Below are 14781 nucleotides of genomic sequence, written 5' to 3' on the forward strand. Positions count from 1 at the left end.
TTTCCCGAAGATGATAGCATGGGTCTGCACCGGGAAAATGGCTAAAAGGTTTATACTTATGACAACCTTAATATTTTGAAAGGTTTTAACCATTCGTATCCTTACTCAGAAAATCGAGTTATGCACTCAATCATCGTCCATTAAGAGCCACTCTGTTGTACTAGCGTTTTATCTTCCTATCTCGGATTTGATTAGTGCTCTTAAGTTAAATTATTTATTGTTCTTAAAAAAATATATATATTTACAAGCTACTTTAATGTTCAAGTCATCGAAGATTCGGTGTAATATCGAGTAAAATGAAAGCTGTGTTACCGTGTACATTTTGTTAGACATGTTTTTGCCTTAAAGCCAGACATGGAAGCCGTGTGAAGTCAACTTTTGTGGACGCCTCGAACGCGTTCTAAGTGAAATTTAGCCCTTGGCTACGTGACGATGCTGCTGTTCTGTTTCCTCAGTAACTCGCATTTTTTTTTGTGCTCGGTTTATGCCACCGAAATAGCTGCATGGGGAACAAGGATGTGGCGATGGCGATGACGACGACGATGGCATGTCCTGGCCGACTGTCTGCCTTGTTGACATACGTCCTGCTGGCTTTTTGTGGAGCTGCTTTGCGCAAACGCATGCTCTGCCGCTGCTGCTGCTGCTGCCAACTTCCAGGCGTTTTCATTGTTGCGCTTTTGCAGTCGCAGAATCCGCCGAAAGCCAGAGGACCAAGAAAATCCACTGGACCACCCACCAACCCCCTTAACGCAGCAAATGCCGAACATCTGTTTTATGTTTGCCTCGCTTCCAGCGTGACTCTCTTAAAATTGCTGTGAAAAACTCTTGCGCTCTCGGTGCGTCGGAAAATGCGAATGCTGGCTGAGTTTCAGTTCCAGCATCAGCGCCGTCGAGTGAGGAGCGTGTTTTGGAGACCGGAAAAGCCGTGAAAACTGTCGGGTTACTCAAGCCACGCAGCACACACACACACCCCCAGCCGAAAAAAATGGAGAAAAACCCTGCGAAAAGCCGTCAACTCAGCGAAATTTAAGAACAATTAACGAGACTCCAGCGTAAGCTCGACGAAAAAACATTCACAAATTAAAAGGCAGTGAAAAAGCGCCAGCAAAAAGCGTCAACTTTGCGTTTTTCCTACGGCTTTTCCATCGTTTTTTGGCCAGCGCGAATATCGATTGCTGACTGCCTTGCATAAGTCCACGAAGATTAGTATACAAACGCAGTGGAAACCGTCTGGATAAGCGATTCAAATGACAACGAAAACAACAGGCCGTACTCGTAGTAATTAAGTTTTTTAATCATCAATATTGAAGTCATCATGGAGCAGCTAAAGTTAGAGATTTCAAAGCCTGGTCCAAACAATTGACACGTAAAAAGGGAGGCAGCAAGAAGGATTTCCCTGGATATATATATATATATAGAGAGAATCTCCTGAGTGTGTGTGTGTGTGTGTGTTTGCCCCTGTTTCGCTTTTATTTTCTTTTCCATTTTATTTCCTTTGTTGCCGTTTGAAAATGGATATTGCCTTGCGTGGCACAAACAGAGCATCGTCAACATCAACGACTGGAACTGGTGAGTCCTTGGCATCCCCGGCTCAAAGGCACATAATCACATCTTTTATTTCGCTGGCAAATGAAACAACGACGACCTTTTCATTTACAGGTCTGCATCATGCTGTGTCATTGGGCAACATTGAGGTCTCCACCAAGGTCTGTACTCATAAGTAGACCACCTCGCCAAAACGCCAACACCAAACACAAAACACCACAAAGTGTGCGGCGAGTAAAATTAATTTCTGCCAGGCGTAGGAGGTGCTGTCATAGCGTGTGATTGACACAATTACTTTGGTGCAAATCTGGGGAGCGGGAAAGGACCACTCAGCTACCAGGTGGCTGGGTACATGAGCAGAGCTCGGGATAGTGAAGCCTAAACTAGGATGAAAATTAGGGATTTGTCAGGATAAATAAATTGTAAGGGCAGGGAAGAGAAACAGGTATACAGAAGCAGATAAAATAGTTAATTTTAAATTGGAATTGCTAGTTTGAATACTATAAGATTTAATAATAAGAAAATTATAGGCAAATTGGGGAGGTACACTTCGTATACTTTCTACAAACATTGTTTAGTTGTGCATACTAGGCGTATACGTAATATTATTGTAGGTCACATAAAGTATACGACAGGTTGTCCGGTTAAAAGGCTACCAAATCAAGCAGCTAACATATTTTGTGTTACATTCACCACACAGACCACCTACTCCAGCCACATGGATCGCAGCTACGACTCCGAGGACGAACACACTGGACGCCGAAGACTTCGCCATACGCTCTCCACCGAGTTGCATCCCCACACGTCTGTCTACTCGCGCGGAGATATAAGGGAACAGGTGAAATATATGTTGTTTTTACTAATATTTCGTATTTATAAAAGTATGCTATTTCCTAGTACTGCCTCACAGATCGCCAGCTGCACAGCATAGAGCAGCGTCCTAGGCGGGAACGCTTTTTTGGCTGCCTTTCGCGACGCGGTCAAACGCAATCGGGCAGTTTTTTGGGCGGCTGTGTGGGTCGGCGAGTGCCCTCCGATGAGAATTTGGCCGCCTATGCGCCATTTGAAAAATATCCACGGTGGGTGGACGAACATTCCAGCGAAGTCATGGTAACTGATAGTGTTTTTGTCTTATTCGACAGCTACCAGAACAGCTACACGGACACACACGAATTGGAAAGTTCCTATTTTCGCCGTCAACCGGCCTCCATTCTGAGCACTGGTAAATCGGGTGAGGCCGATTTGGGTGGACGTTACACGTGGATTGGACAGCAGCAGGTGACCAACAACAATCCCGACTACCAATCGGACCACAGGTATGGACCGCCTGAAAGGGTGATCGAAAGTCGATACAGAAACAGATAACCAAGAACCAAAAAAAAAGAACCCTAATCAAAAACCGTAAAATGCTATGCCAACTGTCGCTTAGATCATGCTTTACTGTCGCACTATCTGTAGTCACTAACTCTCTGTCGCTCGCCAAATTCCTCGACTTTTCCAATATCTATGTATATATATATATATTGTTTTGTATATATATGTAAATCGCTTGCAATGCTTGCCTGAACTTTCCTTTCGATTCATCCATTGCATAAAGCCGCTTTTTGCCTCCAAGTTCTTCTCAAACCACTCAAAAAAAACCACTGATGAACCACCTACTAGAAATGCTGTATAAAAATACTTTTTCGTGTACTCTTTCGTTATTCATCCACCTGTCCTTCTCTCCTCAAAACCAAAAACGACTATAAAAATCAACCAAAATTTATCAATTGATATTGCCACAATCAAAAACCCCACCAAATACTAAATGAAATGATCAAAATGTGTAAAAAGGGCAACTTGTTGTACAGCACCACTTGAATCCTTTTACCAGGATGTTTTGCTACGGAATTATTATGTCGAGCTTTGCGCTCCACCAAATCCTACACCACCAACATCACACACCAATCAAATCGCTAATCTAAATGTTTGGTATGTAAAGTGATCTAAAATCTAACAAAATACTTAAATAAGATATGTATGCAAAAATAAGCAAAAAACAAAAAAACTTTGATAATAAACAGTGCGCTAATTAAAAACGTTTATTTATGTTATGTGTCTGCACGTGACCAAAAAGCAAAAAACAATCTAGTTGAAAATAAAATAAATAAAGAATAAAGAAAATGCTTGAGTGTTGAAAATGCTAAAATATTTGCCAGGAAACTTTGCTTAACATTCCACTAATGTGATTACTCCACAGCTCGTATCACTGCCCCACATACGCCACGATGCCATCCACACACCACCAGCACCACCACCAACAACAGGGCGGAAATGTCAGGTAATTCCTCGCTATAATCCCCTCCAGAAATCGTCTTTCAACCACTCCTTTGTACACAGAACCAAACACGTGAGCTTTGCCAGGTCCCACACACTCACCAGTTTCGACAATGTGAATGCCGGATTTCGATCTTCGGGGCGTTTGAAAACCGCCCGAAGCCAAGAGCGATTAATTGGGGGCAAGAAGCCCATTATTGCCACGGGTTCCATGTACGAAACCCTCCAGCCCCCGCTGCAAGCGCAACAGCTGCAGCAACCGCATCAGATGCAGCCACAACAGAGCTCCACCCTGCCGAAAACCTGGCTGCCACCACCAGTTCAACTGCAGCCATGCCAGCACCATCATGCCCCGATTCACCTGCACCAGCCCATTCCAGGTGAGGATTTAGCCAACCAATTGCCAGCGGGCCCAGGTACGATGAGTGCAGCTCCTATCAGACTAAAGACTTAGCCCCTTCAGGGGGTACCTAAATCTAATGAAGCTTGCTCGTATATGCATTTTACAATCAATGTTTATCTTTCTATTGTATTTATAATAATCACTTATTGAATTTCAGACAACATGGTTGGACTGATCATACCACAACCCCTGCCCTTGGCTCTACCACTGCCCAGTCCCGAGGTTCTCATCGTGGAGAAGAAGTTCCGCAATGCCATGAAAACGCAGGCCACTCAAACGGATGCAGCTGCCCGTCGCCAGGGTCAAATTGGCTTTAATACCCAGATCCTGGCCTTGAGTCCTCGGCCACCACATCGCATTAAGGTGGTTTCCCAGGGCGCTCAAACGAACGGCCTGCAGAATGGCAAAAAACTAACGAAAAGCCTCTCCGAAATACCCAACGGCAAGGATGGCACCTCCTCGCATCATTATCAACAGGGGTATATATACTTTCTAGAGTTTTCTATATATATTTCACTTGAATGTAATATTCGTTTGCAGTTCCATATACCCACATGAGATGATCTACCGCACTCAGTCGCAGGATGTGACCCCTTTGCAGACCCTCTCGGATGCCCAAAACAACATCATGTACTACAAACCACCACCACCGTTGCTGGATGCCCACAGCTATGGACTGGGAATGGAGCACCTAAGCCGGACACGTCCCTCGCCATCCGAACAAAATGTGGAGTATGTGAATGTGAATGCTGCTGCGGTGGCACTGAATGAAAGTTTCGACTACGAGAGCAACAGTTTGCCTCGACGAGCGTGTACCTCGCATACGGATTTCTATTCGAATAGTTTGCCTCGAAGGCATATCAACGAGAGCTCGGATCTAATGATCGATAGTGTTCCCTTGGACTTTAGCCAATCGCATTTATTGCCACCACCAAGTGAGTACTGCAAGAACGACGACGAGGATGCGGAGGAGTACTACGACGAGGAGGAGGATCATCCCCATGAAACGGAGAGCTATAGCTCAGAGGTCTGCATGGAGCAGGCGGCCCAACATCGCCGAATGTCCATGCTGCCCCAGATGATAGACTCGCCATTTCGTCGCGATGATCTGAGGCGTCAATCCATGCCGGTTTATGGTCAAACGGAAAAGCTCATCGATGGCTTTGGTCCCAGGAGCTCCTTTCGTAGACGCGACAAGGTCAGCTGTTTTCCGGATGAACCGCCAGCCGTTCAAGAAGTACGCGATGAACAGGAGATATTTATAGATTTTAAGCCGCACATCTCGCCAAAACCGAGTCCCAAGCTGCAGCTGAAGCACCGTAAGCAGCACAAGGCGGAAATCGCCATGAGAAAGATGCAACAGCAGCGGATGGCACAGGCGGCAGCACTGACACTGCCCAAGCCCAAGTCACAGCCAGTCGAAGTTGAGGTGAGAAAAGTTGAACATGAGCCCAGCGACGAGGAGGAGGACGAGGACGAAGTGTCCGAGCCCGACGAGGAGGAGGACGGCGAGGAGATCGACGAGGATGAGCACAAGCTGGAGACGGATCTGCAGGAGGACGAGGAGCCGCTATACGAGAACATAACTCCCTGTGGCTGCCGCGTGATCCCTCAGCCAGATGCGGAGGAGATCCAGGACAAACGCTCGCAGTTCCGCAAGCGTTCCGTCAGCTTGGATGATGACTACGAGACGAAGGCATCTGAAACTCCAACACCAACTGGCCTGAGACTCCCATCCACTCCGGCCAGTCCTTGCCGCGATGAGCTGCTGGCCAATGTGTCAACTTATCCTTCCTCAGACTCGCTGGCCAATGACAATACACGCGATCATTCGGATGGCATATGGAATGAGTCGCAGGTTACCGTCTTGACGGTTGAACAGAGGGACATATCCGATGGCTCCTACAGTTCCAACCTGCTGTTGACGCCCTCTTCGAAGCGAAAGAATCTACTGCTGCAGCATCAGCAAAGAAGCTCAGTGGACACCGATGCCCTGGATTTTGAGGAACAAGTGAGTACATCAATTACTCTTAGAGGATTTTGTTTCTATAATGTCATCTTCAGAGTCCCACCTATGGCCTACAAACACTGCCGAAGATCATCAAGACGCCCACACCAACCACATCGAGGCCCACTTCCACTCAGCCCATGATGCCACCACCAGCCATCGCGGTCACACCATCTGCAAATCCGATTCTGGACAGCTGCATAAGTTCCCCGCTGCCCAAGAGGAGCATGGTGGCCAGGGGATCGGTTCCGGACGCCCGACAGCTGATGTTCACTGGTGGAGCCGCCAAGCAAAGGTTACTATGGTGTTTCTGATATTCAGTGTCTGCCCAAAAGTATGCATTGCATACGATACGATTGCACTGACTTGGGGAAATGCAGCAGTTCTTAGACTAAGTTTTAAAAGCACTTACAATGTGGCCAGAATTTAATGTATTTATTACTCCTTGCCAGACACTCGGATGCCTCGTTCCTGCCCATGGGCGCCAGCGATTACGCAAGGAGCGCAGATATATCGGAGTGCAGCACGAATACAGATGAGTATGCCACCTGCACGGACACCTCGAAACGCACACCAGGTATTAAGACACCGCCGACCACCACCAGTTCATCGTCGACCACACAAGTGCCAGGTTTGGGACCCCCGATCCGATACGTACTCGTACCCGTACTCGTACTCGTGCTGTGTGTGTTCCTGTGTCTGTGTGTAGAACTCGTACCAAAACATAAAGCATTAATCCAATCTTAATCTTGATCCATGAATGAGTGTTAAGATAGCGAAATCGAATTGTGTTCGTGGCCACCACTCCACCGACATTGCTCCAAAAACCACTGCCACTTTTTCACCGCCTCCTTGCTTATCGCCCTAGTGTTATACAGCCTATAGCTAATACTAGATAGTAGACTCATCTACCTCATCTCAACTTTGTCTGCCTCTCTATCTCTCTCGCCTCCCTAGTTAAATGTTGTTGATGCCTGATCAAATGCCTTGCCCGCAATGCTTTAGCTGTACCTAATACCCTACCTCAAGAAAACCTATTGACTAAGTGATAAACCCCTTTTTTATTTCGACAGTTTCCACTCAGAGCTCGCAGTTGGAAAAAACGCACGCCGGCAGTTCCTTCGAAAGCGCCAGTTCCCTGTACTCCATGAGGGAGGATCTTCTGCAGCACGACGAGAAGGAGCGGGATAAGCAGTCCACGCTCACCAAGGCTCAACTGAAATCGCCCATTGGTTCAGTGGCAGAGCTGACAAGGAAATCGCCATCGCACTCCATCAGTAGTACCACCTCTTCAGGCAGCTGTCCAGTCTCGGGAGCAGCCATCAAATCCCCAGCCAAGGAGAGTCTGCCCCAAACGGTGGCCAGTTCGGGAACGTCGCAGATGAAAGTCTGCTCCGCCGAATGCATAGCGCCTGGTGTTAAGCCCAAGCCAGATTCCATATCGGAGGATGAGCGCAGCGAGGTGCGGTACTCCTCGTCCGGTTACTACGAGAGTCCACACGAGGAGGATGACGAGGAGCAGGGGACCAGGAGCAAGGCTCGCCGGCTGCGACAGGAAGACGAGCGGAAGAGGCGCAAGACTAGCATGAAGTTGGACATTGAGAAGGAGAACATGCGCGCCCTAACCAGTCCCATTAAGAAGCCCACGGGTTCCAGCAAGATCACATCGCCGGAGCAATCGATTTCTGCCACCTTGGACAATGGCAGCAGTCCCAGCAAGATGAAACGCTTCCGTCCCAAGATACGCAGGCAGCTGCGAAAAAGTTCGCGCGAAGATGTCCTGGCGGCGGCAGCGGTACGCAGGAGTCGTGCCACGCCCACTATTTTCGGCCTGAGCAGCGGAAGTGGCGACACTGAGTTGCTGCTCGACGCCAGCATGTCAACTGGCGCCCTCGCAGGCACAACCACTACTGCCGTGACATCCGTATCCGCGCCCTCATCCGCATCTAAGCCACCAACATCGGAGTCCTCAGTTGGCACACAACCCGAGGCAGTGGTGGCATCATTGCCGGCAAAGAAACCACATAGTTGCGCCACGCCCACATCCCTGCTGTCGCCCAAGATGCCCACAACCAGCGGCACGCAATCGAAGTCCACGTCGGACACGTTTCAGCTGAAGGCCAAGTCCATTGAGTCCTTGCGATCGGTGTCGCCTGGCTCCGATTCCGTGTTCTACAGCGAAGCCGATGGAAATGCGGCCAGTGGCGAGCAGAGTCACTGCCACCATTGCGGCAAGGAAATGGAGGGCAAGCAGCAGAGCAACACCATCAGCGAACTGGCTGGTGACTCCGTCGAGTCGATACCCTACATCGAACAGGACATCGTCAAGCCGCCTTCGGATTTCGCCGACTCCCCGGTGACCACCAAGACCACCCAGCGGTTGTACAAAAAGATGGACAAGCGATTCCGATCCGAGGAGCGGTACCACGGCGAAAGGGGCAGGCACTACAAGACCAGGCAGGAGAACATCAGGGCGAAGGTGGGACTCTTTTATCACACTATCAACCACCTTCATCAAATAATTTATAAAACCACTTTATCCCACCATGAGACTAACATTTGAATGAATATTTTGTTTGCAGAGCGAGGAGCGTGGACGCATTCCCAGTCTTCCCAATACACCCGTGCTTCGTCCTGCCGGCTCCAGTCCTTGTGTCCTGCCCGACACGGAACAGAGTCAGCACGTCATCTACAAGGGTCACTACGACGCAGGACGCTATACACGACTGACTGATGATGACTTGTGGACTCAACTGGACCATCAGTGTTTTGGTAAGTAAAAATTAGACTTTTTACAAAAGTAAATATTATAGCTTAGGGTGTAAATTACAATTTTCCAAAACTAATAGGATACGACACAGTTGACTAGAAAAAAGATCCTACTCAGTGTTTAATATCATTTCAAGGGAATAACTTAAGTATATTCATATACTCCAAATGAAGATTTATCTTTTTATTCTCTCACTCGCATTGTGGCTTTTGAATATCTTGGCCCTTAAGGATCGTAAGCATTAGGTGCCTGTATCGTTTTTATAGCTATAATTCCTTCTTTTTTTAGCCATTTGCGGTCAGAAAACTAAGGTCAATAAATGTATAGTGCTGGGTAAAGAATCTCCAGTGTTTTATGGCTATAATGAAACAAGTGATGAGTGTTACAAAATCAAAAATCCCTGTCAAAAGTCAGTCAGAAGATTTGCAACCAAAGCGATCTGTGAGCAGATATGCCAGGAGAAGTGATAGAAATATCTTATGTAAACATGTTTGGTTTTTAACAGAAAAACGATAAATATAATTTCTTGAAAAGCTTTGATTGTGAAATAGTTGCTATTATCAGAATACCTATTCTTGCCCCACTCTAGATCGCTCCAGGGAACGTAGAGCTTCAACGGAGTCTGAGAAGGGCTTCCATGCCAAGTACCAAGTGATCCTGCATCGCCTCGTCCAGCGACGCTGCACCCTGGAGATGTACCACCGCCAGAAGCACAACAGCTTTCGTAAGTCCCATGCTCCCACTTGGAGCAACCACGTGGAGCACCCACTTGGAGCACCCACTTGGAGCACCCATTTGGAGCACTCACTTGAAGCACCCATTTGGAGCACCCTGTTTTAAGAAACAAACAATATTCTAATTTTGGCAGAACGTGCGCGCGTTTTCAATGAGAATTAGAGATTGAGAGAGAGAGAGATTGGGGGAAAAGCGCCAAGTGGGAGAATTTTAGAGATAATGAATGGCATGGCGCTCCGAATTTTCATGACCGGCACTTGGCATACATCGATATGTGTGTAGAAAATATCTGGTAGACCGAAAAAAACAACCCATCGTTTTTTGGGCTCTATTATCGAGAATAGTTGTGGTGCGTGCTTTGTTGTGTGCCGACCATAAAAAATCCGCAACGCTTCCCGTTCGGTACTTCGGTTTCGGGCCAAATGTAAAGAAATAAGTGCGAAAAGTTTTCGGAATATTTTTTTGTAGTATTTACACAATACTCAGGCCAAATGATTGGTGAGTAAACAGTGCAAATCAAACTTAGCCGTTGAGCGTTTTTTTTTTCCTTTTGGTTATAAGTTTTCGTTTTTTATTTTTATTTGACCTTTTTGTTTTTTTGCATATTACCAAACAGAATTAATAGCGTCCAATTCCACGCCGGATTCGATTAGACGAAAGTTGGAGGAGGTGTTGAAACTGATGCTCTTGGTCTGGGCACGCGAAAGTTTTGTGATATCCAAACTGAGCAGCGGTGCACATGGTAAACGATGTCCGGCTGAAATCCGGAAATAAAATAACACAAATCACTTTAATCTCTCTCTCTCTCTCTCCCGCTAAAAATAATCCTACATGCACTGAAAGAAAAATTGTCAGAATATTATTATATATAAACAGTTTTGCCAGACACTGAATAATTATAAACCTTTTAAAGTAGAAGTATTCTCCATTTAAACCATATGTTAACTTCATTTTTTCCCAGGCGTGGACAAAACCGTGGTGGTCAAGAGCGATTCCGGTGAATTCGGCTTCCGTATTCACGGTTCCAAGCCCGTGGTGGTGGCCGCCATCGAACCGGAGACGCCGGCTGAGAGCTCTGGCTTGGAAGTGGGCGACATCATCATCTCGGTGAACGGAGTCCAAGTGCTGGACAAGCACCACACCGAGGTGGTGAAGATCGCACACGATGGCTGCGAGAAGCTGGAACTGCAGGTGGCCAGGACCATTGGGGTTCTCATGCACGAGCAACTGGAGCCGCCAAGTCAGCCCATATTCAGTGGATACCTGTGGCGCCAGAGTGGACAGGCCAAGGGTGCTCCGAATTCCAAGAAGTGGGTGCGACGTTGGTTCTCCCTGAGACCCGATAACTGTCTGTACTACTACAAAACTGAAGATGTGAGTATAGAAAACCAGATGCAATATATATGGTTTCTAAATGATTTTTTTAAATCTGCAGGACTCGCAGCCCGTTGGCGCCATGATCATGGCCAAGCACACTGTGGACCTGTGTCCTGTGGATGTGGGCAAGCCCTTTGCCTTCAAAGTGGACGCCGGCGAGGGCATTCCCATGTACGTGGCTGCCGACTCCGATGAGATGGCGAACAGGTGGCTCCAGCTGCTCCGACAAGCGGCCTCCCAGGACAACCAGTGGCTGGACAAGAGGTTGGGGGACATTGATCTCGGAGACGGCGGTTTAACTGATCCATTCTCTCACATCACTTCCCTCACAGTGCGCGATGTTTGTACCAGACGCCCAGCAACATTCAGCGGCCCGACTGCTTTGGCTACCTACTCAAATTGGGCTCAAGGTGGTGCGGATGGTCGAAACGCTATTGCGTTCTAAAGGATGCCTGCCTCTATTTTTACCAAGATGCAAATAGCAAGAGTGCATTCGGTGAGTCAACAACTCGAGCGGTGCTCGATAAAAAACAATGAGACTGACACGAAAGCAGGTGACTGACTGGCCAACAATTAATGCCATTTCTCTATTTAGGCATGGCCTGCTTGCACGGCTACAAAGTGGCCTCGATGTCCGCAAATGCATCCGGCAAGAAGAACTCGTTCGAGATAGTGCCACCAGAAACGAAATTGCGTCATTATTTTTTCTGCACCGAAAGCGAAATGGATAAGAAGCGGTACGTCAACTCACATAAATCCGAAAATAATTGTAAATTTTTAAAATATATTTTGCCAACAGCTGGATATCCGCACTGGAATACTCCATTGACCGCTGGATAAAGTCCGGGTAACTAAGGTTAAAGACACGCTCCAGATCGGCTTTGAGCAGCCGACTCAAGCGTCGCAGTTTTAGCTACTTCATGGATTAGATGTGGATGGATGACTTGACTTGTTCGACACTAGTACGGGTACTACCAAAACAACACTTAGAACTTAAGCCAAGCAAACCAATTAGTTATTAGGCATAGACGATTGCATAGTCCAAGGAATTTAGTCGGTCATTCAAATCGGGTTTAAAACTATTTTGAACAATGCGTACATACACAAATATATACACATACGAGTATAGAGGAATACGATAGGACATTTTTGGTGTGTATTCTTGTTATATAGCTTACAACAAATCGCATATATATATATATATACAAAACTTATGTTTAGTGAGGTTGTCTTGTCACTTATATACATAGCATATATATTTAGCCACAAAACAAATGAGAGAAATGATCATACAGCAGACCAAATTGATTGTCTAATGTATATAGAATTCGGCTAGGCTAAATTCAAATTCAAATTGAAATTGAAACGATAAGGTATTCAATGGCTCAAATCCAGGCAATGGCAAAGGCAAGGCAAACGTTTTTTAGATAAATGTCTATTTACAGAAAGGGTAATAAAGTAGGAAAAATAGCTCAAGCGAGACCAAAATTCAGATTTATCAGAGTGTAACAGTTCGAAAAGTCGTTATCAAAGTGCGAGGAGATTTTCCCATTTTCCATAGCTGCTTCCATCAAAATAAGCACAACATTTTGTGAATAATAAATAACAACGGTTTTCGTCCTTATTGGAAACGATTATTAGTTAGACGCGATTACGATATAGGCCAGGATTAGTTAGCTTTTTGATATGTTGGATTTTTTTAGGAAACATATTCACAAGCACTCACACACAGACACATCAACGTTCATAGTAGGTCAAACAATAATATAATAGCGATTAATTCGAAATCCAGTAGTTACTTTGTCATATAAAGATATGATCTTTAAAATGCTGATTTCCTGTTTTTTTGGGTCAGTGTTCAAATACCGAGATTGAGTGAGGATGCAACAATTTTGAAGCTTCTTTTCGTTTTTATTAATACGGTAGCGAATATATATATATAAATATATATTTTATATATTTTAAATAGAGATTTCCAATTCGGCGAGGCGTAAAAAAAAACTAGATAATAAATGTATGCATTATGATGATTATATGATATGCATAAGAGTCAGCCATTTTATGTTTGTTACTCATCGAGTGGAAAACAAGACAGCAAAAAAACAAAAGAAAGGAAAAAGAAAACTAAATAAGAGCTTTAATTATTAAATAAAGAATATACCAAGAACAAATGACAAATGTGCCTCTTGCTGACAGCCCGGGGGCATTGAAATGCATCTAAACATCATTAATTTGGCTCAACGATCCGATTCCCCTTCCCATTTCCATTCCAAATCGGATTCAGATACGGATTCAGTTCCAGGCCCAGCCCAAAAGTATCAAACACAACAGCAGCTACCTGCTGGGGCCAACGAAGCATTTCGAATGCGATCAATGAACCTGTTGCTTTTGGCCCTCTAGCTACAAACTACCAGTTGAACTCCGAGTTGGCCACATGTTTTACACAAATTTCAAGTAATTTATTTTAAAATCGTAAAGCGATGCAAAATATGCAAGCAGGGAAGCCACTTCAAGCGACGTGCACTCAGAAAAATCACGGTGATCTCATTACCATGGATATCTAATGCGGGTATACTGTATATTTTTAAGCAAACTGCAAGGTAAGGATAAGATATTATTATTCGTAATATTATTTTTAAACAGAATGTTAAGTTCCATTTAAATTTGAGTATAGTGATACTAAGGATGTGAATCAAAGGTATTTGTTATTTAATTTTTTGTGTGTTCTTATGTGCCAAATATTTTTTTCTGAGTGCAACAGGGAGCAACAGTTGTTGATGGGGGAAGTCGACGACTAGCATAACAATTCGCTCGCCCTATGAGGCAGCTACCGTTTTTCCGTCTTCTCTTTTCTACCACTTATTTCTGGTCTTCGGACTGCCGCTTTGTATCTCCATTTCCACTTACTGTTTTTGCAGTGGCAGCAGCCACAATTTAGTTCCACTGTGCAGCACCACCTTAATTACATGGCTCCGGCTCCGACTCTCTGTTGTTGGGTACTTTTCGGGTTTTTCCTTTTCGGCCTCTCGGAATCATTACGACCATGATCATCGCCATCGTCATCGTCGTGGCCGAAACGTAACTCCCTCTACTTTTGGACCCTCGCTGATTTTTGGTCTTTTTGTTGCCGTCTTTTCTTTTACCTCTTGACCGCATTGATGCTGCATTGCCAGCAGAGGTTGCCAGATTGCTAGGATAGTAACGCTAAGGTTTACTGAAGACCTAAAAAAGTAGCTGAAATCCATCATTAAAAATTTTTTAAAATTTTGCTTACGAATACTGTGTCGTGCCTTCGTTTATAGGGATTAATTACCGTTAATAAAAGTCAGTCTGGCGATAACATGGTTTCTAGACTTATATTGTTTTACGATCTATTTCCATAAATGAATTTTACAACATGGCTGCTGAACAATGGCTACATTTTCCAATTAATCATCAGTGCTTAAATAAATATTTTTTCCCTAATTGTATCATAAATGCAAGGGGTACTAAATAAATATGCCAATATCATATTTACTTATCAGTAGAACATTAGAACTTGTCATCGCAGGTAAACCCGTATGAGTAATGCAGTTTATTTCACCCCAACCGCTTAGCAACCCCTTCTTCGAAGAAACCTTATCACCT

General features: G+C 45.3%; 2 protein-coding genes across 8 annotated transcripts; both read left to right on the plus strand.

Annotated features, from left to right (window-relative positions):
• The first annotated feature begins 889 nt into the window (after positions 1 to 889).
• Positions 890 to 12487, plus strand: LOC120451687. Of its 7 annotated transcripts, none has more exons than XM_044006370.1 (20): positions 890 to 1569; positions 1660 to 1706; positions 2246 to 2383; positions 2443 to 2624; positions 2688 to 2861; positions 3379 to 3516; positions 3785 to 3865; positions 3925 to 4277; positions 4422 to 4743; positions 4805 to 6275; positions 6329 to 6567; positions 6725 to 6903; positions 7346 to 8751; positions 8855 to 9044; positions 9632 to 9766; positions 10739 to 11151; positions 11213 to 11418; positions 11487 to 11650; positions 11750 to 11891; positions 11954 to 12487. In XM_044006370.1, the coding sequence occupies exons 1-20, from the start codon at positions 1512 to 1514 to the stop codon at positions 12003 to 12005; spliced, it is 6090 nt and encodes a 2029-aa protein (XP_043862305.1). In that variant the 5' UTR covers positions 890 to 1511; the 3' UTR covers positions 12006 to 12487. The 7 variants fall into 7 exon arrangements, with proteins under 7 accessions (XP_043862305.1, XP_043862307.1, XP_043862306.1 ...); XM_044006372.1 differs by having other exon boundaries at positions 6725 to 6849; XM_044006371.1 differs by having other exon boundaries at positions 3925 to 4241.
• On the plus strand, positions 9168 to 9587 carry LOC120451693. Its single transcript, XM_039635590.1, has 2 exons — positions 9168 to 9276; positions 9331 to 9587. Exons 1-2 carry the CDS (start codon positions 9210 to 9212, stop codon positions 9507 to 9509), a joined length of 246 nt encoding a protein of 81 aa, XP_039491524.1. The 5' UTR covers positions 9168 to 9209; the 3' UTR covers positions 9510 to 9587.
• Positions 12488 to 14781: the final 2294 nt, after the last annotated feature.

The sequence above is a fragment of the Drosophila santomea genome, chromosome 2L (assembly GCF_016746245.2).
Source record: "Drosophila santomea strain STO CAGO 1482 chromosome 2L, Prin_Dsan_1.1, whole genome shotgun sequence".
NCBI classification, from domain to species: domain Eukaryota; kingdom Metazoa; phylum Arthropoda; class Insecta; order Diptera; family Drosophilidae; genus Drosophila; species Drosophila santomea.

Coding starts and splice junctions, on each gene's coding strand:
- LOC120451693 (XM_039635590.1), top strand. CDS start 9,210: ATGAAGATTTATCTTTTTATTCTCTCACTCGCATTGTGGCTTTTGAAT. Junction 9,277..9,330: donor TATCTTGGCCCTTAAGGATC/GTAAGCATTAGG, acceptor TTCTTTTTTTAG/CCATTTGCGGTCAGAAAACT.
- LOC120451687 (XM_044006370.1), top strand. CDS start 1,512: ATGGATATTGCCTTGCGTGGCACAAACAGAGCATCGTCAACATCAACG. Junction 9,045..9,631: donor ACTGGACCATCAGTGTTTTG/GTAAGTAAAAAT, acceptor GCCCCACTCTAG/ATCGCTCCAGGGAACGTAGA. Junction 11,892..11,953: donor AGCGAAATGGATAAGAAGCG/GTACGTCAACTC, acceptor TTTTGCCAACAG/CTGGATATCCGCACTGGAAT.